The sequence below is a fragment of the Vidua chalybeata genome, chromosome 13 (assembly GCF_026979565.1).
Source record: "Vidua chalybeata isolate OUT-0048 chromosome 13, bVidCha1 merged haplotype, whole genome shotgun sequence".
NCBI lineage: Eukaryota > Metazoa > Chordata > Aves > Passeriformes > Viduidae > Vidua > Vidua chalybeata.
The window spans coordinates 12,149,846-12,177,146 of NC_071542.1; the positions used below are offsets into that span (position 1 = coordinate 12,149,846).

The 27,301-nt window shown below is 38.2% G+C and overlaps 1 protein-coding gene and 1 long non-coding RNA gene across 5 annotated transcripts; one reads left to right on the top strand and one right to left on the bottom strand.

Moving 5' to 3' along the window:
• Positions 1–5,814: 5,814 nt before the first annotated feature.
• On the bottom strand, positions 5,815–10,337 carry CFAP161 (cilia and flagella associated protein 161). The gene is made up of 7 exons (XM_053954736.1): positions 10,229–10,337; positions 9,885–9,974; positions 9,483–9,718; positions 8,758–8,842; positions 7,745–7,903; positions 7,010–7,083; positions 5,815–6,048 (listed from the first exon to the last, which is right to left on the bottom strand). The coding sequence occupies exons 1-7, from the start codon at positions 10,289–10,291 to the stop codon at positions 5,871–5,873; spliced, it is 885 nt and encodes a 294-aa protein (XP_053810711.1). The 5' UTR covers positions 10,292–10,337; the 3' UTR covers positions 5,815–5,870.
• Positions 10,338–10,517: 180 nt separating this feature from the next.
• LOC128794938 (uncharacterized) lies at positions 10,518–20,498 on the top strand. Of its 4 annotated transcripts, none has more exons than XR_008433320.1 (5): positions 10,518–11,567; positions 13,887–14,087; positions 17,031–17,271; positions 17,378–17,683; positions 18,196–20,498. It is a non-coding gene; the product is annotated as an uncharacterized LOC128794938 (long non-coding RNA). The 4 variants fall into 4 exon arrangements; XR_008433321.1 differs by having other exon boundaries at positions 17,603–17,683; XR_008433318.1 differs by having other exon boundaries at positions 17,031–17,683.
• The last annotated feature ends 6,803 nt before the right edge of the window (positions 20,499–27,301 follow it).

Here is a 27,301-nt window from a genome sequence, read left to right on the forward strand (position 1 = left end):
CTGATGTGGATTTCACAAACCTCTGTGTTTGATATTTTAGAGACCCTAAAACAATTATCCACAGTTATTAGCATTTTTGGAGTTATAAGAGATTTGAATACAAAGGAAAGGTAGTTCAGACTTCAGTTCAGTGCCCTGCTTATTCACTAGTTTCTCGCTTTCATTTTGCTTAGGAATTTAATATCTTTATAAATTGTACCGGTAATGTTTTCAGGAACATCTAAATGTGATTTTTGAAAATTATCTTTTAGACTAAGATCTCCAAGGGTATGTGCAATGTAATTCCTGACAATTTTAACATGAACAAACTGAAGAAACAGCTCTTCAGTTTCTCAGGACTAGTGTCTCTTTTGCAAATGGGACTTGTGCTAAGAGCTGGTTAGGTATTTTTAACTTTTATGCCATATAATTAAAAAACTAAATATATGCATAAAAATAAATCCTACCATGGATAATTCTTATTCCCCTCTGTGGGTTTGTCAGACCCACAGGAACAGCACTGTGGTTTGTGGGATGTTCCCCTAGCAAGTCCTACTATCAGAATTACTTGGGCAGCTGAATCTTCATACCCCACACTAAGAGTTTGCTCCTTGGCACTACTTTATGTGCAGATTTCATATGCCCATATCTCTGGTTATTCACGCCAGGTTTACTTCAGTTTCTTGTCATCTTACAAACACTTTTAATAACAGTTTTATGCTATTACTTGCTGAGCTTCTCTGCTGTAAAATACAAATACAAATTCTTTGTATTTGGAAAAAAAATTATGAAGATGAAGATATGGTCCCTGCTCCAAGGAGGCTATAATTAAAACAAGACCAGCATTATAGAAACATATATTCTAGCTGGCCTCTAACTGGATGGTCTGTTTAGTTTTGTTTTGACGTATTGTATGAAGCAGCATTTAACAGATGTTGGGAAATTAGCTCTCTGAGCTTCTTGTATAAACTTAAAGCAGAGATTCATGTGTATGAATTAATTTCATCACTGAATGTGGGTATTAATGTCAGCAGGCGCTTTTAAATGTTTGTGCCTATTCTGCTGTACTTTGAGTCCTCCTTGCCAGAAAATATAGAAACTTCTCAAGAGAAAGTGCCTCAGTTGTAGCAATACTTTCTAGCACCGTACTGACAATTTTCTTCTGTTGAGTGAATGTTGTCTGAGACAAGCCCAGCAGTGGAAAAAAAAAAGGGAAGAAAAGTGTCGATTGTTTCCTTACATAAGCTCTGCACACAGTGTTGACCAAAGAAAATCCCCCAAAACCCCAAAGTGGAAGGGTGTCCCTGTGTCTTTATGCCAAGTTATCCCTCTTCTTGTCAGTAATGTTAATTTATCATGCAAATCCTGCAGTTTATATCATTATGGCTGCTCATATCCCTGCTGACACAGCACACATCCAGCAAGGTGACAGATTTTCCCACTGCTCCTTTTTGCCAGGAGAATTGAGTGTTGAGGATTAGATTCCCTTTTACAGCTTCCAGGGCAAAGTCAAACCAGCATGAAGGGGGGAGCTGACAGAGCAAAGCTTGCCCCTCTGTGCTGTGCAGGCAAGGAAACAAGGCAGGTCAGGCAGAGAGTGGATACAAGACCTGGGACAAAGCCTAAAGCTGAATATAGTTAGAAGAGAAGTGTAGCTGACAAACTGACACAGAGATTTCATAATTTCCTCCTGTATTTAATGTATTTTGCATATCACATATGTATTTTTTTTTTATTTTGTGGCCTCCTTAGTTTAATTTTCATACATTGAAGTCTTAAGTGTTTCTAAAACAATAGCTATGCTTTTAAAAGATCATTTCACATCCATCCCACTCAAATTACAACAGACATGCAATATTAATTTAGGGTGAGTGGGCACAGATGTTATCAAAATCACCCTCTTACCTGCCAGCTCCACCAAATTTTCCAGTGCTTGGATATTTTCTTCCACTGATGTGTAGAATTTTATTGTAATGTTCTCTGCCTTTTTTTACCCCTCATATGTTTTATTCTGTTATTAAACCTGCATATGGCTTCCTCTTCTGTCAGCTGTCTGAGCTAAAACAATACTTCATGGCAATCACTGAACTGAAAACCAGCTCTGAAGACACTGATGTGATCAGGTGTGAGGCCAAGAACTTGTGCTGAGTGCTAGAAGAGCACTTTATAACCACAGTAAATCAGTACATTTGGGCTAGACAACATGGCAGAGAAGTGATGTGATGTGAAATATGAGCTGGGGAAGAATGCATAAGAGAGGGATGTGAAAAGGCATATTTAAACTGGATTTTCATTTTCCAGTGTTAAGTGTGAGTTAACCAGTCAGCTTTTCTTTGCTGACTCTGAGTTCTCTACTTCAGTATAGTGCTGCTAACGCACAACTGCACAGCAAAACGTGCAGGTATGAGCACTCTCTGTGCCTCAGGCCTGTGAAAAGCTATTGTAACACAGCACTAAATTTGGACTAATGCACCCTGGCCCTCAGCAAGGACTAATAGCTCAGGATCACCTTCATGCTAACAGCTTTTGAGCTGTCTGGAATGGAGGCAAAGTGAGTTTTATCTTCCCACAATGTACTTTGCGGAGCTATCCATATTGGGTCGAATTTGGAAGAAGCATTGAAAGCTTTTTAAATACATGATTGTGCCATACACCTACAAAAAGCAAAGTGCATTGCAAAGGAGGGAAACATCACAGCCCATATTTCATGATATGCACTATTAGGACAAGAAAAAGCAACACAGTGGTCAGTCTGGGGTGTGGTTCAGGTCTCCATTGCCTTATCCACCAGAAATATTGTGACTCAAACTGGCAAAAGCAGGATTGTTCATATTCACCACTAATATTCAATCCCATAATTCTTTATAATAAATCCCGTGTTTATCAGCATGTGAATGGATAAATTACAAACCCTACAGTGCACTCTACAGAGCCAGATTTTTCCTAGTTTAATGCCTACAGAATCAAATCAGAATTATGTCAATCTGTTGTGAAAATGGGAATAATTTAAATTTTTGTAAATTGGCAAAAGCAATAACAGTACCCCTATAAAAATATGCATTGCTTGTCACACATCAAGTTTCATATCTTTACATAGAAAGTGAAAGAGAAAGCTCCTAAGTTCCTCCAATTATGCTTTGGTTACAAATTACTTCATGTTCTAATTAATATAAAGAAGTTGATTGTATGCAATACACAATGTCCTGCGTTGCTCTGTCTACCTTTGTGCTTAACTTTATTTTTCAAAAACATAATATAACATTAATGACATATCCTAGCCTAGAATTCAAGTCTGTTTTAACTCGGTTTCCTTCTGTGGCATTGTTTCAGGGACTCATTTGGCTTTAAACATCTCAGGCTGTTTTAGAGACATGGCAGGAATTGTGCTGTTTAGAAACATGTGCTGCCATCGTGTGGGCATAAGAATATAATATTAATAATATAATATTAAGATAATTTATATTATATTATATTATATTATATTATATTATATTATATTATATTATATTATATTTAGGATAATAATATAATATTTAGAAGTGCAACAACCCAGCTCATTCAAAAACTTGCAAAACAGGTAAGTATCTGTATTTGTTATCATAAATTAGATTATAAATATATATGATATAACAGCTATGCACAAATCTGCGGGTTTAAAACTGCTAATGGAATCAGGAATATTGATTCAATCTTGTTTATTTTCAGCTCAAGAAATCCTTTCCAAAGAGCACAAAATGACCAAAACACACCAAATTAATCAGCACCAAATTCCAACATTACCTGTTTTTTTACTCATTTCTGTATCTGTTTATCTCTTTGTTTTTCCTCTATGTCTTTGCAAAACTTGTTTTTGTACAGGGTGCATTGCTTCCCTTCCACTCACACACAAACACTCCTACCCAAAACATCAGCCAGCCCAGGCACCCTGCCCACACAGTCCTCATTCCTGCAGAAGTTCACATGAAGCTTTGTTTCAGAAATGGTTTTAGTTTAAGGCCTCTTCTTGTTTCCCACTTTTGACCCAGAGTTAAGAGACTTAGAGTCGAAATAGCTGCATCTAATACCAGTAAAAGTCCACAATGGCCAAATTTGAAACACTACGGTGCATTCATGCAGTTTACGTCTTACTAAACTTAAATACCTACAAAACTTTATCTACTAAACTTTAATGTCTACAAAATATAAGCAGACTTATGTCAATCCATTGTGAAAATGTGCAAATTTTTACCTGTGAATGTTGGACTATTAACAGACCCTCTAGAATAACATCACACATCATGGTGATTATGCTTACATAGAAAATGAAAGGAAAAAGTGAAAGAAGTTCCTGAAGATAATTTCCTCTGTAACAGCCCATCTATAAAAGGTGTGTAAAGGTTTGCACACAAGGAGTGTGATTGTAAAGCTGTCCTCTGCAGTACAGTTCCTCAAAGCAAACCTGCATGTCACAGCAGCATGATGTGCCTGCTGCTCTGAGATCCTGTATGCCAAATGCCAGTTAGCTGAGGCTGCAGGCTGCTGACTTAATTTATATTGAATAAAGGTAAAGATTTGTAAGCCTTGCCTCTGGGCTTCAAACATTATTTTGGAACAGAGCTTAAAAATATGTTTGGACCAATCCCTTCTTTTGTGAGTTTAATGGGTTTGCTTGGAAAACTTATAAAGTTTTAATTGACCTTTATAATCACTAAAGATCTTTGGAATCTTTTATGAATGAAGGTTGGTGTAGTATTTTACTCAGGTTGTCACTTTGTGCAGAAAGAGACTGCTCTTGTGATACAGTAGGAGATTAAATAAATATATATTTAACTAAATAGGTATAATGGAATGCCATACAGTAGAAGATTATCTGTGATGCTTTTTCAGCTTCTATATAAAGACAGGTAAATCTATGCAGTAATGACATCTGTTTTCCAGGTATTTGCATTTTATATTGGTTGGTTTTGTTTTTAAGAAAATGTGAGTTTCAGCTGAAATTTCTACCCTCAAAGGCCTTTTTTTTTTCATGTGGATACTCTGTTGTCTAATTAGGTAGGAACACAGACTACAATTTTTTTCTTACTGGATCAACTTACAGCATATAATACTTGTTTTCTGCTTTGGCATTTACTTTCATGAAACTTGTGGGTGCCCAATTTTCTTTGACAATTTTAGCTTACTCTCAAACTTGTTAGAAATTACTATGGATTGAAAAATGCTGTGGGTGAGAAGTAGATGGAACATGGTGATACATGGAAAAGGCTGTTGTAAGTCTCTAGTCTGTATCACTGTGCTCAAGTTCTTAATTACTTGATATTAAAGTGTTTAGAATATATGGACAAACATTAAAAACTCAATTTATATCCATGAATTAGACGATAATACCAAGATAAAAATGTCTCACTTGTGATTTAATAATTGGCAACATTGTGCTAGATGGAGGGTGGAACAAACTCAACAACCAACTTTCTTTCAGATGAACTTTAAATGTCAAAGCATCCCATGATGTTTGGTTTTCAGTGTTTTGGAAACTGTCCACTCACCCTTTTAAAAATTGTGACACTGGTTTGGCTTTGGAAAAATTGGTTAAATATAATCTGAGAGCCAGTAATTTAATGAGAATCTATTAGGTTTCCTGGGTTCTGACTTTTGTCATCAGTGAAGGTGAAAATGGGAAAAAGAGCCTTTCCTGATTTACAATTTTTGATGTGTTGTTCATCAAATTTTAAGAGTTTTTTGCCCATTATAACCTTGATGAGTTAATGAGATTATGCAATATTACTAATGGCAGATGTTAATTTCCATTTTAAAAATAAACATCTCTAAAACTAAAATATAAACAGAAAGAAACAATAATTAGTTTCATCAGCCTCTCCTGGCTGTGGTCTTGAGCTTTTATATCCTTTGTCTTTTCATGAAACTAATTTATTCTCATATCCTTCTGGGAGAGCTTTGGGTCTCTCAAGCATTGTACCATCTTCAGGACCAGGATTTCCTGTAATTATCTCCCAGTAATTCTTATCTTCTTCAACTTTGTGGGAGTCCAGATAATTGTGACAAATGACTTCAAATTCTCTTCCAAAATAAGACCTGCAAAGTCAAAAGAGATGGGATAGGCAGGGAGAATTATCATATATACAAATTCAGCAAACCTTCATTAATTGTGAATTGTTCAAGATTTTCTAATTTTTCTTGTGGTATACTCAGAAATGTCACCATGCATTTTCAAATACCAGACCCTTACAAGAAACTCAATAACCCACTTTGTTTCCTATGAATAATTTAGGAATTTGAGATCCAAAATAAATGTCACCTTTCTAGCCTCAGAGCTAAGAGGAGCCCCAGCAGAAGAAGGCCCTAATACAACAACTCTAATTACAACAACTAATTACCAATTTGTAAAAGCTGGTTAGGCCTTCATCCCCACTTCTCTCTGACTGAGGAAGATACTGGCTACTTAATAATTTACTCAGCCTCAAAATTTCAGACCTTTCATCCTCAAAAACCTTACACAAATCCTCAGTCAGGTCTTGCTAAGAAGTTAAGGGGAAACATTGGTGTATTCCTTAGCAGTGACTAATCGATATTAATTTAATGCATGTATATTAACTGAATTGAGAGATTAACTTCAATTTGTTAAGACACTGATTCAGATGTACATAGCATCTAGAGATTTATGCACTGGTTTTATTTGGTTCCCTTGTTCTTTACACTTCTTAGTATATAATTTTTTCCTTCAAAAGTAACCCAAACAACTGACATTGCTCAAGCTATTCAAAGGGAGAACCACCAAGAAACTAGAGAACACTAAAAGCATGATATGATCATGAAAAATGAAAAAAAAATCCAAACTAAGACTGATCCAACTGTCTGCAGCAACACAGCAGCACATGTTGTAGCCAAGAAGTAAAATAAGGGAAAGGAGAATGCCATTTTCCATTATTTTCCATTTCCTCAGTGCATTCCCAAACCAGCTCTCTTGCTCCTCACAGTAATTCTTGCTGTTGGCCCATCACTGTGGACACCCCTGCCAGTTGTAAGTTACTCTTACCACACACAGAAGGTCCTTGGAACAGCTAAGTTGCGATTGGTGTAGCAATGAGTAATAATAATTTTAGTTTCTGCCTGGAAAAAAAAAGAGCAAGGGAAGACACTTGACAAACATTTTTAAACCAATACTGTGAAAAAAGACTGTCTATAACAATTATAGTTATTTTGACTGTGTTTATTAGTGAGCTTATTCATGTAAATGAGTCTTAGTTCAAGGCTGTGAAGGAACAATTGTATTTGTGATACTCTGTTGTACACCAGCACTTCAGGAAGCCTAGCAGTTCTGGTACAGGAAAATACTGTATTTACAAAAGGTTGAAAACATTTGGAAAATCATCCACTTATTGAGATGCCTTGAGAATTTTATTAGACATTTAATGTATAGGACCTCTTATTTAATCACATCTCCAAATATTGGAAATTGAATTTACTGACTCAAACGGCCTGAAAAACAAGTAAGTCGTGCACCCTCAAAACATTATAATGTCAACCTTTGAAAATTTCTGATGAGAAAAAATGAACAAGTCAACCTCAAAATGAACAGCAGAAACACATATTTGTATAAGCAGATTCCTAATTAAAGAGATTGTTCCTTCCCTCTCCCCCTTCCTAAAAGTGAGGTCAGAACTGGCATAAGGGAAATATGTGAATAAAATCGACATAACATATTTTTTCTCAGTAGTCCACCTGTTTCAATTATATTTTCATAACATTTCCTACAGTTTTAGTTTCTTACAGGAACTGGAAATCCTTCATGTTCAAGACGCAGTTGTGGATCCAAGGACTTTGCTTGCCAGAAAGTCAAATAGGAAAGCTCAGCTGTCAGAAATACTTTCTGAAGGCGAGATTTTTTAGCAAAATCTCTAAATGTTTTGTGGTCACTTGCCAGATAAAACTGTAAATAAAAATATGTATTAAGGTCAATGAAACAAGATACGTAATTTTGAAACATTTTTTTGAACAAAAGATCTTTTCTCTTGGCTCCTGACAGACCAGTCTTCCCAGCTAAAACTATGCAGGCAAAACCCATAGAACAGATTCTATACTGTTGATAAACTCATTAAGTAGTTATTCTATATGCAGATTTGTGAATACTAATTTAAAATTGAATTTACATGCCAAATATTTTTATCTCACCAAAGAGATTGTTGAGAAGGAAAACTTTCTCAAAGTTGTGATGATTTATTTTGAGTGCATATGTACGTGTAATGCCTTATTTGCTTTTAATTTGCAGAGGGAAAGAATGTTACCATTTAATAGAAATCTGCTTCCTCTGAATGATAGAATAGTGCATGACTTTATGTTCCTACTATGGATTATCTTCATAAGAAAGGAAATCTTTTCATTTTGTAGTTTCACAGAATATTCTGAGTTGGAAGGGACCCACGAGGATCATTAAGTCCAATACCTAAGTGAGTTGTTCAAAGTGAAAAAACCCTAAAATCTCCTTGAAGAATTCTATCATTATTCACAATCTAATTGTGATTTCTTTTTCTTTCCTTTTTTAGTTTTTCTTTATTCAGTCATTCTGGATAACAGCCCCCTTGGTCTGCACACTTGACCTCAGGTAAGTAGCATAAAGTTTCTAATTAGGTATTACTTATCTTGGTCTATGCATGATTCTGAGCCTGTTCTGTAAAACTAAGATGTTGCACCAGTGTACAGCCTTATATATCTATTCTTAGAGAGGGATTCAATGCACATTACCAGTACATGCTACCACTGCCATTTGTAACTTTGTTGCCTTACCAGTTTGTCAGAAACCCCTCCTTTTGTCCCCAGGAGAAAGTTTTGCCCGTATCTAAGTGGTTCACCCACTGCACTTCCATCAACACTGTCAAAATTGTAAAAAGGAAAAAAGGTACATTCAAATCATCAGTTTTACTGTTGTTTAGGTTTTTTGTCTGTTTTCATCTACAGTTAGATGTTGCTCCATGACAAAATTTTGTATTGTTTACCTTTTAAAATAGGTAAAATATCTTAACCTAAGGCAGAGCCTTTGACTAATAGAGCAGAACCCTGTTCTTCTGTTTTTTTCTCCAACAAACAGCAGCAATTAAATATATATTTGAGAGAGAGAATATGCTGGAATTTTTAGAACAGAACCATGTCCACTTCATAGAAAGCAAAAGCAATGACATATATTTCTGTTTGCAGGAGAGTGAATATTAATACTAGTGATATTTGGACATGTTTTGTCTGCAACTGGAATAAAAACAGCTGCAGAATTTACCAAATGATACAGTGAACTTGATTCTGTCTTCACATGTAAGCTGATTTAGAGGTCCTTGGAATTAATCAGAATAATATACTGCATAGTATCAAGCTTAATACATGACTGAAGACTCTTTCTTAAATAAATTAAATTTACTCATATTCCTTTGTATATTAGCAAACTTTGTTGCATATTTCTCAAAACAAGATACCTAAAGCTAAAATAATAATTGAAAACAACTCAGAATAAAGTAGCAGACCTTATAATACAGAAAGCATTTCGACCTATGGGGTCCACCCTCTTGACTGCACTAAGTCCACGTGAGATCTGCAGGGGCTCATCTGAGTACAGGGACACTTCTTCCATGTCAACAGCCAGAGTCACATCACCACACAGCTCGGGGTCCCTCTCCTCCGAGGATTTGCTGTCTGGGTTCATAAGCAACACGGTGTCTCCAAAGTGAACAAATCCATCAGAAGATACTGACAGCTCTACCTAAATTAGAATTTACATGGTACTTTACAGAATGATCTGAACCTAACATCAGAAGTATTTAGTATATAAATTCCGTATCATTCTTAGTGCATGCAGAACAATAATAGGAGTTATGCCACTCTGTGGGGGTCATGGGGAGGTGGACACAACCCTTTTTAAAAATTACCTTCTTGAAAATATTCTCTTGAAGTCTGGCTAATCTCTGTACTAAAAGCTGTCCTTTCTCTCTCTTACGGATAAAATCGCTCAGGAGGTCCTGTTGGCAAAGGAGAGAGTAGCAGATATGTTATCCAGCACCCACAGTCTCGCGTTTAAAGTGGATTTAGAGAGCCGGGGGGCAGCCCACAGCGGGGGAGGCGGCGGTGCCCGGCGGTGGCGGTGCCCGGCGGTGGCGGTGCCGGGCGGTGGCGGTGCCGGGCGGTGGCGGTGCCCGGCTGTGGCGGTGCCCGCCGGTGGCGGTGCCCGCCGGTGGCGGTGCCCGGCGGTGGCGGTGCCCGGCGGTGGCGGTACCTGCTGCGCGTATTCGTCCTCCAGCCAGTTCCCGATGCGGACCCCGAGGCGGTAGGAAGCCATGGCTGGGCCGGGCCGCGTCCCGCGTCGCCATAGCGACCGCGCCGCGCCGCGATTGGCCAGACTGGAGAGGGCGGGGCCGCGATTGGCCAGGCTGGGAAGGGCGGGGCCGCGATTGGCCAGGCTGAGAAGGGCGGGGCCGCGGTTGGCCAGCCCGCAGGCAGGGTGGGGCCGGGGGCGGGGCCGGAGCGGCGCTGAGGGCGGAGCGGGGCCGTGAGGGGCGGTGGGCTCGTGGATATTGAGGGGGCAGAACAGCGTTTCCATCATCCCGTCCCACTGTAAATCCAACACTGCCAGCTCCTCCCGTAACCCTGTCCCCGAGTGCACGCATCTTTTAAATTCCTCCAGGGCTGGTCACTCCAGCACTGCCCTGGGCAGCTTGTTCCAGTGCTTGCCAGTCCTTTCGGTGGAGCGGTTCCCAGTCTGAACTCCACCAGAGCAGCCTGAGGCTGTTCGCTCTTGTCCCACCCCTTCCCATGCCGGTCTGTTCCCCAGAGCGGTAGGAACAGCTCAGGTCAGTGCCTCCTCAGGCCTTTTACACTCCGATTAGACAAAGAGCTGCATCAGTTGAACACAACAAATGACTTCACTCCATTATCACGGCACTGTTGGTGAATGCTGTCAATCATAGAATAGTTTGGGTTGAAAGCGACCCTTAAAATCATCTCGTTTCAGCCGTCCCCTGCTGTGGACAGGGACACCTTCGCCAGTCCAGGTTTCTCCAAGCCTCATCCAACCTGACCTTGAGCCTCTCTGGGGATGGAGCGGCCGCAACCTCTCTGAGCAACCTGTGCCGGTGTTTTACCACCCTCATTGTGAAAAACTTCCTAATGTTTAGAGGGAGTGAATGTTTTGATTTTAAATGTTTTGTTTTGTTATTAGCTTGGTTTGAAATCTACATGGCAAGTTAAGCTAAGTGACTATGCCATGTGTTTATTTTCCATTATAAGCCAGAGATCTTCAGAGAAGGCGTAGGTCCTTGCACAACACATTTAATCCCTTTACCACTGTCACGGTTTTCTTGCAAGCTTGCTATCGTAAGGTTTTGATGCTGGACAACTTACAAAGATTAAAAGAAAATGTTTTTTTGCATGCATAGCTAGGCTACATGTTATCATCAGGCAGTTTTGTCAGTAATTCACGTGAAACTTGGCTTTTTTTCTGTTTGTTTTTTAACCCAAAATTTATTACTCAAGAAGGTGTTTAGCTCATCCGAAGCGTCTAAAGACCAAATGCTATCCATTTTTGTTCAAATAGCACCACTCAGTGTTCAGTTCTGGTAAGTGACACTTCCCTACACAGCTCCGTTGTCAGCCATGCTGAAACTGTGTAATTAAAGTAAGGAAGAAACTATTCATCGTAACTGCATGTTAGAAGCCAAACACCTCTTTCTTGTTTCAGAATTCAACCACTTAAATCAATATTCAGTAATAAATCTTTGTTATAAAATAATCTATTATACTTTCCCGTGTCATTAAGAGCAGGTGCACTGTCTTGCTGTAGCATGTGGCTAATATATAGAATTCACAGCAAACTTCCAAAGTTTTGTTGCCTTATTTACTTACACATTCTGATGCAGAGAGAAGTATTTGTACTAAAATGTAACTGTGTACAGAAATATCTCTAAGCATCTCTTAGCAGGATTATGCTGAGTATCCTTGTCACCTGGAAGGATTTAATTTCTGATTACATAGTATTTCCTGTAAACAAACAAAAAGAGCTCCCTCTAAAGATGTTTGAAAATTGAACATCTTCCCTGCAGGAGAGGTTACAGTAGTTCAGCTTAGTTTCCTTATGTGCAGATAAAATCTGTGTTTACTCCTAACAGTTGTTTGCTTTATTAAATGGTGTGAAGAAAAGCTGTGCTTGTGAAAGAATTGATCTTTGTTTGTGTGTCAAGTTATGCCAGAATACAAATTGACCAGAATTAAATGTGATTTACTGAATACAATAATATTGCAGGTTTTTTTCTGTTTGGTTTTTTTTTAAGTAATTGTTAAGTAAAATTTTAGCCAGCTACTTTCAGAGACTGTTCTACTGTCTAGCGTTGCAGATCTTTTACCCTTTTTATCTTCTCTTTTTGTTTTTTAATGAAAGATAACTAGATGGTTGAGAAGACCCCAAATAGCACATGGAGCTGTCTAAGCCATTACTTTACATAAAAGGCTGGGCTAGTTAGACTTTTAATTGCCTTAAGCTTGTCAGAAATGTGTGAGCTAGAACATGTTTTAAATACTTGAAATTTTAAATGCATTGGTATATATCAGTATTACAAATTATCGTGGCTAAAGGACAAGGTCCGAATGAGTGTGAACATATATTAAGTCCATGAAAGATGAATGTGATCCTACTTAGAGAAAGTGGCAGAGCAAAAAATATGAAAAATAAGTCATCAAAGCACACACATGGGATGAGAGTGATTTTTAATACCTGCCTTTTCTGCTTTGGGAGTGTGTCTATGGGGTTTTTTCTTGTTTTCTTTTTCCTTTTGAAAATTGCGAGTATGCCAAATTTGATTAAGAATACAGACTAAATAATGCTGCACAAGAGTAAAACGTTCTCTGGGACAATTTGTCTCCTTTCATGTTATTATTTTACACTAGCATTATTCTAACACATGCTATGAATCAGTTTTCTTTGCTGTTATTAGGTTTCTGACTATTAAAGTGATTAATCTACTTGTTAATAATATAATGACAGTTTCTTATTCTAGCCTGTGCCCCAAACACTCCTCTGTTCACAGAAAAAAAGGAATGAAATAGTTCATGTGATATGATTTAAGGATTGTTGTTTTGCCACTTGTGGGGATGCCTCCCATTTTGGCTGTGAATTCAGTGTGGAGTTTTCCTGTAATGATTTTTGCTGGGAAGCAGTGAACCTGCTCACGGTACATTATTTTGTGAAATGTAGCAATCCATTAAACTGACCTTTCAGTCTACCTCTTACAAGGAAAAGGAGCAGGATTCTTGTGTGCCATATTGGCATTGAGTTTGGTGATACAGGTACATGAGTGGAAATTTACCTATATGGAATCTGGTTAAAGACATCCATAATTGATATTATTGTTCATTTGGTGTTCTCTAACCAAAAGATTCTGCTGGAGAAGGAGGGAAGGGGAAGGGAATAATATACAATGTGTCTAAGACCACTAAATACTTGCCAGTTAATTTGGATTGAGTTATCCACATCTCCATGGTGTTTTCTACTGGTTTCTAATTTAGACTTGTACAGGGCATTCCCTTTAGAGAAATTGTATAATGAATATTTTCTCTTCAAATTGAGCTGTTCCGTCATGACTGACTTTGCCAGCTATTTGAAGATTTTCTCCTCTGCCTGGCTGAATTCCATTCAGCAGATGGACTTGAAAAACCACTAGAGTTCTGTGTCTCTCAGAAAAATATTGTCATTCCAGAAGCAGTAATGTATGAAAAGAATATAAAAATTTTTAAGTATGTCTCCAAGAAAAAACACTGTATTTTTCAGAGATCTGTATTAACTCTGAATCAGCTAAAATGCTTTCATCAGCAATAAATTGTTTAGTGCGAGCAGGAACACCATTAACAAAGCTCCATTTCTTCTTACATTTATCTCTTCACAGGACTGTGCATTATGTATGTCTACCCTTAGGCAATTTAAAAATGCTTATTTTCCAAGTTGTGGGGTATTTCTCCAAGGTGTCTGACCAGAACAATGAGATTGTCCATGTCATTGGCTAAGAAAAAGTCTCAGCTGACTTCCTTTAAGAACTGCTTGTTTGGGACCTACTTGAAGAGACTCGTGATGTTCACCCACTTCCAAGGTATGGAGTGCATTGCATGTGCTGAACTGCAGGGTTCTGTCATCAGAACAGGCACTGACACAAAATCACTGTGGCTGAGGTGTGGTCCTCTTTATAATGGGTGGAAACCAGGTCACTGTCTCTCGTGGTTACTGATCTGTTTATTTTCCATAAGTACTCATGCTTGAGATTTTGAAATTTGCTTTTTGTTAGCAATTTTTGTATGTAAAAAGCAATAGCATGGTTATCTATAGAGGAAAAAAATAGCCCTAAGCTCCATGACTTAAGCTGACTTTGACTGTGTGGGTTGTTCAGGCATAAAGTCCTGCCAGTGTGAACATACTGCTCCTGAAAGTGGAAGGCAACATTTCTGCATGACCTCTTGTGACCCAGACCGTTCTGTTTGTTCCCACTTTAGGGCTATCTATAGATAGTGCTCAGGGTTATCTTCACTTCCCTTTTTAGCCTTGCCTGCAGCATGATTCCTCTCCTTTATTGTGAATTGTCTATTGGATCAATCATTGCCCTGTGATGTCATTTCACACAGGTGATGTCACTTTCCTCTTTTTGGATTTTACTTCCCTGTGAGGATAGTGTTAAAAAATACACCAGTCTGTTCCCTTCATTTTCCATGGTGCAAACTTATGGTCCAGTCCTGAAGCAAAGTAATGATGTACACAAATAACACTGGAGATACGGGTCAGTCTATCTTCAAACCTTTCCTAAATTTGTTTGCAAGTGTATCCCACTGGCCCCCACTAGAAGCTTATTTGTGGTAGTTAAGGTTTAAAGATAAGGAAATTATAGAGATCAGAATACTTTGGTTCACATGAATCTGTGTTACATAAAATGAACTGTCTAGAAGCAGGAACAGAAAATGATTTATGTATTTATACCACAAAACATGAATCAGTTAAACATTTCTGGCAGAGCAAAAAGGAACGTGATGAGACTCTTTTGTCCTAAGGGGGAAAGAACATGTGTATTGTAATTGTTTTTAGCATTTTCTGCCACCATTCTGCTATTTATGGTTTTGAATTGGCTGACCCTACTCTGGCAGTGTATTTGTGTCAGACATCACGGCCTACAGAAAATATTTTATATGTCTGAAGACCCTGGCAACTGTTCTAATTTGAGGCTCAGAATATTTTGCCATTTCTGTGTAACAATGGGCTTGTAAATTAGCGCTGCTTAGTTGGTGGCTTTTATTTGAGCTGTGGGAGAGAAACTGTGTTGCAATGTAATGCTGAGGATGCAACAAATGGATGGAGCACAAATAATGGAATAAATAAGAAAATTACTAAAGTGGTCATTGCAATGTACAATAATATACAAAGTTTATTTGCTAGTCCAAACTGAAAAATTAGACCATTCATTCCATGAACACCTGTTCTGCAGAGAAATAACTCTCTTGCTGAAATAACTTTTAATTATTAGAAAGAGTCGTCCTATATGTACTTTTCAGTGGACTGGAACGATACAGAATAGGCCATTTTTAAACCAAGTTTTAATTGAAGCCTCGTAAAAGCAAACAAGTAAAATGGATTAGTGTAAAAGCGAGGGCTGAGCTCTTTACAAGGGAGGCAGAGCATCTGGTCTGTGTGCAGGAACTGTATTTATGTGCTGCTCCTCTGGGGTCTCTATGATCACTGGGAGGGGTCTGTGCTCCCCTCTTAGTCAGGGGAGATCCTGGAGGCAGCTCAGAATTGCACTGGCATCTCATAGGTATAGGAAACTCTTGGTTAAAGTTCAGAATTAATTGTGTTTAAAATGTATTATTTATGTTCATTGAGCTAATCAAAGAGCAGCTTTCCATTCTCCCTGCTTCTGGCAGCAGGAAGTATTTTCAATAATATATCAGAACTAGTTATAAAGATCACCAGGCCTTAAGCATTGCTATTATTTAAACTCTTGAGAATCCATCATGGAGGGAAGAAGCAAACACACAAAATAATGCTTAGAGTCATCATAATCCATACTATTTGTTCATATCTTACTCCTTAAGAAAGTTTATGATACTCCCTATCATCTTGATAGGAGTTACTGAGGAGCAAGGAATATCAAATAAATGTCAAGGTTATTTAGCTTTTTAACTAGGGCTTTCACATGGAAAGAAAAACCCCAAATACAACATTTGAGCAATCTTAAGCAGTAGTAGCCTTTTGAGTAATCTTTTGAGTGGTTTGAGTAATCTTAAGTGGCAAACAAGAAATGAAAAAAAAAAAAAAAAAACAGTGATATAAAAACTAATGAGTTATATTCAATAAGAGAAAAGCTGATAGATTTTTTTTTCTTGTTGTAGAGTACACCACTCATGTAAGTGGACTGATATTTGCATAAAATGATTATCAAAGAGGAAATGTATTTGCATTTATGTCTCAATTTTGTGTAGTCTTTTGGCATCAAAAACTGTTCTCTCTCTTAAAAAATTCACGTGGTGATAGAGTTCTCTGTGGACAATAATCACTAAATCCACAAAGAACTTTTTAATCTCTGTTGATCCTGGCAGCAGTCTTTGGCAAAATTTAAAGCAGCAATGGTGTCTTACAGAAGACTTGCTTGATTTCCCATGATGTAAGAGGGTATGTAAATGATTCAGTAGAGTCAACTTTGAGATAAAAAAATTCTGAATGCAGATGGTCATGCAGGGACTCAAGTTCCAAGGCTTAAGAGTACAAACGTGCAATTAGTGCGACAATGCAGGATTTTATGTCAAAATATTAGTGAAAATGTAAAATAAGAAACATCAGGCAACTGGTTACATTAGCAAAGAAGTTTCACATGGAAATTTAGGCCATTTGTATATCATATGACTTAGGAAAACAGAGAATAAATTCAGAAAGGAGAAAGGTGAGTTAACCTTGGGTGACCAGCTAGATCTGAACACTAGCTATAAGGAGAGAGAAAAGTTTGCCTCTTAGTAGCTGGGTGGAGGAATAAGTGGCATTCTCCTGATTCTTTCAGACCTGGAGCATGAAGAAAGAGTCAAAGCTGACCATCAGGTTCTGGTTGATATGGAATGTAATGGTGACATCATGGCAGAGAAGGAATCATGAAATCAGAATATCCTGAGTTGGAAGAGTTCCACTGGGATCATTTTGTCCAGCTCCTAGCCCTGCACTCCGAAATCACACCGTGTGCCCAAGGGTGTTTGCCAAGTGCTTCTTGAGCTATGTCAGGCTTGGTGCTGTGACCAGTTCCCTGGGTAGGCTGTTCCAGTGTCCAGTCACCCTCTGGTGGACTGCCCAACCATTTTTTCCCTTATATTCAACCTGAGCCTCCCCTGACTCAGCCTCACGCTGCTCCCTCAGGTCCTGTCACTGTCACCAGAGAGAAGAGAACAGTGCCAACCCCTCCTTTGCCCCTTGTGAGGAAGCTGTAGACAGCTGGATTTTAAAGGAAGCTTTAGAATAAACATAATTTTTTTCCTTCTCCTACTCTCTTATCTTTCATGGTCCTGCACCTCTCAAATTCTGTTTACTTTTGCTACCTCTCAAGTTGTTTTCTTCATTCATTTTGGGGTTTTCTTTTCCCAGTCCTCTAGCTCCTAGAATCTGTCAGGGCTGCTTGGTCCTTGGGAATTCATAGGCACTTCTGATGGGACTCTACTGTTACAGGTATTTTTGCTGATATGAATTCCTGTAGGTACTTTCTGAGTATCATAGATATTGTGTGTTAATTTATCCATTATTTTTTGTAACCACCTGTCTCTTTTCTTCTCTTGTGTTTGTTTGTTAAATCCTGAGTAAAACATACGCCACAATATAATTGAAGGGCAGCACCTTGATCTGTTCTGAAAGTTACATTGAAAATCCTATGGCTTCTTACATATTTTTTATACTGTATCTTATTTGGGGGTGCTTTTATAACACTATTTCTGTAGCAAGCATCTTCTGTTGTTTGTGTCTTCCATATTATGGAGTATGAAAGACACTAAAAGCAACAATGATTTGTGGAAATTAGATGTGGCCTTTCCCAAGTTGCAGGTTCATGGCATGGTTGTGTGAAGTTTGGCTAGTTTTATCCATAACAAGATTATATGCTTTCCCACTTTCAGTAAAAGTCTTTCTATTATACAGTCTTGCATTGACTTATAATAATGATTTTTTAATCTGTTTTTCCTCCTCAGAAATGTGTGTGAAGTCTTGCCAAGGGATAAAAAAAAAAAATAGGAGAAAGCAAACAAACTGAATAAGCATGTATCTGACAGAAGAAATGGCTGCAACTGAGAAAGGCTGATTCTTCTCTCTCTGAAATGTCAAACCAAGTCCTACAAAACAAATTGTTAGAAATAGACCTGCTATTGCAAACTCATAGCCTAAGCTGATCAAAGTATTGAGCTTCAGTCTGTAAAAACATGAGGGATGATTCTGTTTCCTACAGCAGGAAAATATGCTGGAAGCCCGGCAATATCTGGTGCTTCTTAATATTTATTGTGTAGCATCTTTTGTGCTGTTATGAATCCTGCAAAATCCTAGTTAAATTTGGAAAGATGGAGGACAGCTTTGCTGCTTTAATAACTTCTGCTGCTCCTATAAGAGGTTTATATTTGCATGCCAATTTAGCATGCTTAATGTTCTGCTAAGGTTCACTGTTCTCATTGTTTCACATATCCTGGCATGAACTCTTTTAATTTATTCCTTTGTTAGACTGTGTTCAGCTGATGAACTGCTAATCCTAGCAAAGGTTATCAAATGTAACAAAAATTGAACTAGATTTTTGTCAGGATGTACTAAAGGAGATTTTTGACTATGATATCCTTCTCACTGTAATGGCAGATAAATGCAACCATAATCTGCTTATAGTGCATAGCTGTGCTTTCTTCAAAGAACTGAAATTAGAAAATATCATCCTTATAGTTATTTCTGTGGTCCAGAATACATCTCTACCAAACTCCAATGAGTGTTCTTTTAGCTTTCATGCAGGAGAAGATGAAAGCTTGGAGACCTGACCTATGAGGAAAGGCTGAGAGAATTGGGATTGTTTAGCCTGGAAAAGAGAAGCCTTTCAGGGTCCCCTTCCAGCCAAAACCATTCTATGATTCTGTGATTTTGGTGTTTTCAATCTGAGGCCTGGCAGCATAGAGGACCAATTCTGGATTGTCATCTGTACATTATAATCTCAGCTCTTAGAGCTTCAGAGTTCCTCACATCTTAGACAAAACCAGGGTGATGGGTACACTGGATAGCACATGATATCCCTGGGAGACATTTGAAAATATTCACTTTACTGATTTTTGTTGGCAATTACTACAATGATTGTTGAGACAAGCCAGTAAAATTTTAAATTTTTTTGCCAGGTATAATAAATTCACTTCTGTGTTACCGTTTTCATCACTAGGATTACTTGCAGACTTGGAAAGAGAAATGAACTTCTGAGAAAAAAAAAAAAAAAGATTTAAAGGAAGTTTTCTTTGAGTAGAATTCATAATCAGTGAATGATTTAAGACAGGCATTTCAGTACAGTATGGATAGGTGATATCCAGAGCTGTCCAGATATTTTCTGCTTAACTGGAGTAAGATTGCTTTTATGCTTATGGCCAGACATAAGTGCAAAAAGGAAAAAAGGCAATTCGAAGCACTGAAATTAAAAACATCCTTATGGTAGCTCCTGTTGTCCAGACTCTTATATGTAGTGTTTTCTATGCTTGTCACTAGAAGCAGCTTGTTGGTAGCAGATGGAATCTTTTGGTGGCCTTACCATTCTTTTCAGCAGCAAGTTCTTCTCATGTATTTCTGTGTTGTCCTAATCCTTGGGCTTTGCTACAGTAGTATTCTGAATAATGTATTTGTGTATATGTTTTTAAAAAGTACTGAGGTGCAGTTTTTATCTCAGCTATCTGGACAGCACAAGGATCAAGAGTCAGAGCAGGCACTGGAGGTGATGTTGTGTAGACATAAAGGGTAAAGACAGGAGGTTTGGAGGGGGGAGTTGAAACCTGTAAATGAGATTCAGGGAAGGAATGAAACATGATGAGTGTCAGGCAGAGCAAATGATAATTCCAGCAACCTTGTGGATACAATGGAGAACAAGGCTGGAACTTCAGGAAGGAAGAGGGGGCAGTGAGACAGAATGATTTTTCTCAATGTGGTCAAGAGCAAATAGTGCCTTGGTGCTTTTTTTCTTTTTAGTGGTAGATATTCCAAAGTACTCTGACCCTGGAAATTGATACACTGATTATTTCTAGAAATTTGCTGAAGGTAGGAACAGAAAAATGTTTTTCAGTGACAGTCAGTCCTGCAAATAAGTGTTATGGCACCACAATGTAATTAATGACAAATGTGTCATCATGCCTTAGTCTAAAAGGAATTTAAGATGCATGCCTGTTTTCTTAGTAAATAAAATACCATTTCACCCCAATTAGACTCATTTTTTACTGAGGACAGTGGTTAAATTGTATTAGCTATACGTCTCTCTTCAATAGATCCTTTGGCTGATTTAAAACTGTGCATGTGGGAGACATTTAATCTGGGGGCAGGATTAAATCTAGTCTGAAGAGAAACCCTAGAAAAGTACATTGTGTAAGCCTAAAGGCCTGAGAATAAATTGTTTTGATGTACTGATACATTCCTGTTGTGACCAAATTACTAATGCAGACCTAACATATGTTGACAAACTGACAATTATTCAAATCTATTTTTATCTTTTATTCTGAGAATTACTCCAAACTTGTGTTTTAGTACTTTCTAGTAGAAAATAAACAGCTACTTTTGTTTTTGCAAACTGGATTTATTCTTTAGCAGAAAGTCTCCAGTAGAAAGATTTCTGAATCCTCACCCAACCATAGATTCAGAGAAGGACATACCAAACCTGCCTAAAACCCTGAACTGAACTGTTTTGTAACCCTACAGCTGGAAAGATTTACACTGCAAAGACACAATGGAACTGTGTCATCCTTGAGGTTCCCATACACATCACTCATTCCCCACTCATCATTTTCCTTCACATTTTATGCTGTAAAGGTGATTAATTTATGCAGAACAAATACCACTGGGCAGAAAAAAATGTCTGCACAGAAGCTATTTTTGCTGCTGTTTAGAATAGCACACACTTTTTCCTGAAATGTGTTCAAAGATCATCATTCATATGACAAAATTGTGTGTTTGCTCATGTAATTTCTGTTTGATATTTTGGATTTCAGAGAAGACAGGAGCTGCTTGAGAGCAAAGAATTGCTAAAATGATAAACATGCTACCATTTGAACTCTTGAAAGTGCCCATAAAAACTGACACATCAGTCATGGAGTAACATTAAAAGCTTTGGTATACAACAGGAAGAAGGGCTTAAATCTGGGGAAAACAATAGGCAGCAAGAGCCTTTGTATCTGGGAAGGATTTCCTTGTTTTATATTTGCTTGTAAACATGGCATGAATTCTGCTGAAACATGTGGGGCAGTTTTAGTGATTTACATGTCTGAGAACTTTCCCTGGTGACAAAAATAGCAGGGATTTTATTTTTAAAACTTAAATAAAATGCTATCTAATCTGATTGCAGGGGACACAGGAGCTTCTATTTCTACTCACTGCATTCAGAGCTGTTAAACTACTGTAATATTCCCAGTCAGATGTGTAACAATGCTTCTTGTTTTCAAAGCCAAATGAATCATACAGGGATGCCACACCAACCAGGTCTTATTCCTTCTTACTTCTAATGAAAATTAATGATACTTTTAAATCTTATTTCCAAATCTTCTGGGTGTGTAATCTGTCCTAAGCAAAGTTCTGACTGTTAAATCTTAATTCCCTCATTTTCTGCTTGCCATATTTGTAAAAAGAAAATTGACCTGATGTTTTAAATTTTTCAGAATTGATATTTTGTTACCCAGTGGTACAAGCACTTCTAGCCTTTTAAACCTGCTTCGTGTTTCTAAATTAGTTTCAAGAAAGTGATTTACTTATTAATGATTGAAGACATTTAATAATACCGGATTTCTATGAATTTTTCTAGCTTGGATCCTACCACCTCATATAGCAAGATGTTATATAATATGAAGAAATAATGCTTTGCAACAAGTGCTTCAAGTGAATTAATTATCTGAATTTCAAGGTCAGTGGTACTTTTTGTGCCAAGATGGCTATTGTTGCTTGGCCCTGCTGGTCTCTGCAGGCCAGAGAGTGGCTTTAAAAAACAGCAAGCTAAGAAACCAAAATATTGCTTAATGACATATGCATGGTAACTAAAGACATGGTGCTACTGGGAAATTAATCAATTCATTTAGTCCTCTCATAATTAGGTTTACAGCCTTTAGGGAAGAGCTATGGTTAGGAAGATAGAGAACAAATGTTTGGAGGGGGGAGGGGTGTAGGAGGGGGGGAAAGGGGAGGTCCAGGGAGAACCAGCCTTGATGGACAATGAAAAATAGTCATTAATATGTCAACTGAATTAATATCTAAATCTAAATGCCAACTGGGCCTCTCTCCGCAGTCTAAATACTCATTTTACTGTATTTTTCTCCTACAAATAAGAGCTGAAGGGCATGGAGGCAGTTTCTAGACAGGCATTTTCATGCCACTATTTCCTGGGGAGTGCTGGTTTGCCTAACAGAACCCTAAAGGTCCAGAAAAATTCTGCTTTCATGTTATGCTTTCACATGGGAGTTTAAAAGCTCAGGAAAAAAATCACATCAAATGCCAAAATTATACACTTAAACCTGGATATAAAATTATGAGAGAAGTGGTGGATCTTTTATACAGATTCCTCTTCACACATACCAGTTTCAAAGGATTTGTGCAAGCCAAGGAAGGACTGATTAGCTCAGGATGCAGCACAGAGCAGGATGATTTGCCTTGTTCCAGCAGCCCAGGGTCAGCAGCCTTGCAAGCTTGCCAGACAGTATTTTCTTTTCCCAAATTAGAAGTTGTGTGTGCCAATAGTAGGTTTCCTGGTTAATTCTGAACTGTAAATTGAGGGAGAGCCAGGTGCCCTGGCCTCATCCAGAGTCAGGACAGAGCTAACCAGTGAGTCCAGAGGATCTCACTGCCCTGAAATTCAGCAGGGGCTGTGAGCCCCTGGTTGCCATACAAGAGGTACTTTGGCCAGTCACCAGTGACAGTACCCTAGAAAGCAACTCCTCTCTTGCAGCATCCTGGTATAAGAAGAAAGTTGATTTTCAAGAATCTAGCAGATTTAAATAAAATGGAAAAACAAACCATCACTATGGGGATGCACTATAATTGCACTATATCAAGACAGGAAAACATATGTCATAGTTAAAAGTATTTTCTCACTTTGAGACCTTATTTCAATTATGAAAACAGCAGCAAATTGATTCTGACACTCTTCTACCATTGGATTGAAACATCAGTAAAGTTTCTTTTTCAGTTCTTGATAGTCTTTCAGTGCTCATGTGGCAGATGTTCCTCAGCCCAAGCACTGTCAGACACTTATTGGTTTTGTGCGTGCATAAAATGATGGCTGACAGCACTGGGGGTATGGAGTGAGTGTTCCATGTTGCACTGGTGCAGGCTGCTGCTAATATTAGAACAGAATGAAAGCTCACTTCCTGGAGGCATCAGCAAGCTTTAGTTGCAAATTTTTTTCAGTTGCATCAGACATGTGGAATAAATTATCATAAACTGCTTGTGATTAAATGTAAAGTACCAGGAGGATTTGCAATAGTTAATCCCTTTATTTCTGGAGTCTGTGAAGGGCAAATTAAGCTGAAGACTGATACATAACTGGTTTTCATTAAAGTAATGCTCTTATATTATAGAATTGTTTGGTTTAATTATGGAACATAATTTTAGAAATTATAAGCTTTAGAAATAAGGCAGTCAGCAATGTATACTAGTCTGTAACTGATGTTATTCTGCATGAACCACAAGTTTATACTGTGATACTTCTAAAGTGACATTAGAGGTACTAAAACTTGCTCCAACATTTCATAATAGACTAGATCTTACTTTGTACCAATATATTACATGGCTATGGCTAAAAGCAGATTTCCCCCCTAAATTCTGCTGAAAGATAATCCTCTATTTCCATATATTTTGATTTCAACAAAGTTTTAGGAGACAGTTTTGCTTTCCATTTAACTAAAATAGATGAGATTCTGACATCTGAAAGGATTTACCTCAGCAAATGTGACTTAATGTTAAAAAAAAAAAAAAAAAAAACAACCACCTCAAACAATTAAATCAAATTTTGTTAGCATGCAAAAGGAATTAACCTCTGGTCTGGGAAAGTGTGTGAATAAAAAAGAAAGCAAGCAGAGAATAGTAAATGCACTTGTTTCTCATTCAGTTCCTTCTCTTTTTCTCCTTTTCCCTTTATGTATCTACCAAAGGAGCAGTCCCCAGGGATGTTTGTGATGTAAATGTAGCTATGTCTGGAGCTCTGGACAAGAGGCGCTATGAAGAAGGAGTTCTCCTCCTTCAGTGGCAGAACAGGGAGCTCTGGGTTACTGGTGAGATCTCTGGTCCAGAGAGCAGCACGATCCTGTTGGCTGAGCACATTCTTTGCCCAGCAAAGATGCCAGGTTAAGTGGATTATCTGCATGGCTCCAGGTGTTGAGGTAAACCTCAACCTCTAAGCCTGTGGTTTCATGAGCCAGGGTGAGCTGATCTAGTAGTTTACCACTGCTGAAAGGATAATCTTGTTTCTTTGCTCCTGGCTAACACACCCAGCACTTTCTGTGTGTTATCTAGCCCTTGAGAGAGTCCACTTTAACCTGTTCACCCTGCAGGAAAAGGGCAGGATTTTCTTGAGTTAATAAACTGCATTGATTCACAAAAACAGGTGACTAGTGCCATGGTTTTGCCAAGTAGCAAGGGTGGGACCATAACAAAGAAGGGAGGAATGGCATAAAAGAGAATAGAAACAGAATCTTGCCCTTTTTTGTTTTTTTGTTTTTCTCAGGTTCTTGTGAAACTACATCATGAAATACAGCCCTGATTTATCTGAGAAAGTAAATAGAAGCATTTATTTAGGTAATGGGAAAATACTTCATTGTTAAAGGCAAAGCAGTAGGTAGTGGAAGAGCATGGAGAGATGTTTGTGTTGGTATGTGTGCTTCTTGTTTGCCCTATTTATAGCAAACATTCTTTTTAAATACATGCCGAGTTAATTAGGTAAGGACTTTTCTTGAACTAAATGGCATTTTTGTGTGTCACATTATACCTTTGAAACACTGACTTCTACACTGAAGGATCAGAAGACTGGAATAAAAAATGAGGAGACTGTGTGCACACATCCTCCTTGACAAGGGAAAGCAAAGGCATCTCTGAATTAGCTCTGATTGGTCTGATTTCCTTGTGCATGTCTTCTTTTTCCATCTGGAAATTTCTTTCTTGGAGGAATTTGAGCTGTTTCTATGTTTGTCCAGGATTTATGGATGTTCAGTAGCTTAGGCAGAGACACTGTGCAGTTTGGAGATTCCAGATATGTCCATGTTTCATTTTCAGAACAGACACAGAGTGCATTTGCAGTAAGTCAGATGTTTTTTGGGCAGTAGCACAGAAGCCTCCTGTGGATCTAATATGAGTAGTCTCGATAATTCCAACATGAACCAGAAGCACTTGAGTATTTTATAAGCATGTAGTTTTCACTGTCCGTGAAAGCTTGCAAAGTATGGCAGCCAAGCCCTGCTGTAGGGAATTGTGGGGCTGTAACATGCAGGAGTAGAAAAGAAAGGAACCAAAAGTGTAATATCAGTATGTGCAGTGATCTTGGCTGAAACACAAAACATGTTGCCTTTTGGAAATAGAATTTGCCAGGGCTATACTGAAAGCTGTGAACATCAGTTCAGAGAATGCAACTTTTCCTGGAGAGTAGACTTTTTTTTCTGATTTTCTACAAATTTTGCCCAATTGGATGTCCTCTCTGTTCAGCAGGTACACTGCATTCTCAAGCACTCACATGCAGTTCAGTGAGCTTAAACCCTGGGGAACAATATTCCTTCAAGTTTTGGCTGCAAGGTTTCTGTTCCAAAGCACTTCAAACATCCTTCCCCCAGGACCCACCCTGACTTACTGTTGGAGGTGGTACACAATCAGTTGCAGTCTCCTTCAGTCAGATGGGTGTGCTAATAAGCTAAAGACAACAGTCAGAGGAAATACTATTCAGAGGTCCTGAGGTCCCAAGGGCTATGACTCAGATTTGGGACAGGGTGCGAGGAATTGCTTTATTTGGTATCTGTTGCCTTCTCCAGCGCCGTGTCATTCTTAAAAGTGAAAGACTCATGCACCCAACTCTTTTCTCCTTGTTTATAAGGGCGAAGTATGTGGATCATACTGCTGTTAAACAAACAGAAGCATACAAGGTTTTCCATGTCCTAGGTGTAACTTGGCTGAGGAACTGAGGCTGAGGAATCCAGAGTTAAAAGACTGCTGTTGCAGACATAATTAACTCCAGCACCATTACGTGTACTGCAGCTATGCAGCTCCATGTGGGCCATCCACTGCCTACCCAGTTCCATGTAACAGGCTCTGGATACTCATTCAAGTGTGTCTGACTTAGCATGGGACTATGTAAATACCTCACAACATCTGAAAAATTTCTAAGAATGTGGTGTTTACAAGATAAGAAAGTACAAGTGGGTGCCCTAACTGCAACTGTAGCAGCAATTACCAGTGTAATGTGGCATGAGAGGAATAATCATAGTAAATTATAATTTTAATCCTCTGACCTGGCATTGATTTACAGAAGTGTTGTGGCTGTAGTTTTAGAATGCTTGGCAGTGAATTCTGAGCATTCTAAAACCGTTCCTTCAATCAGATACCACATGCTTTAAGTTTTAGGTTATTTTAAAAACTTCTTTATTTGATTCAGGCTTGGGTTATTTTTATAATGAAGGAGACAAGAGCTCATTAACAAAAAACTGATGCTTTTATACTCTGTGGTTTTGCAGCTAGTGGCTGTTATTTGAGGTAAATCACTTATATGAGTGCACTAATATCCACCATTGAGCTTGTTACCCACATCAGGTTTTGGTACTAAATAAATTTTAGCTTTCCTCTGACTGCAGTCAGGACTGAGATTTGCTCGTTCAGCAAACACATGTACTACTGGTGATTGTGAGGAATTACTGAACAAACTCAAGGCAAGGACTCTGCATTCAGTTTTTTATATTGCTGTCATGCCCTAATGACCAAAATGGAATACTGGGAATGCTGCATTTAAACCAAGTCTGACAGCAAGGATTAATTGGGACAAGCACTGATTTGAACTTGTCCGTGAATGTATCTGAAATATACAAGTAGGAAGAGGTAAATATTGAATGTGAGGGACATCCTGAT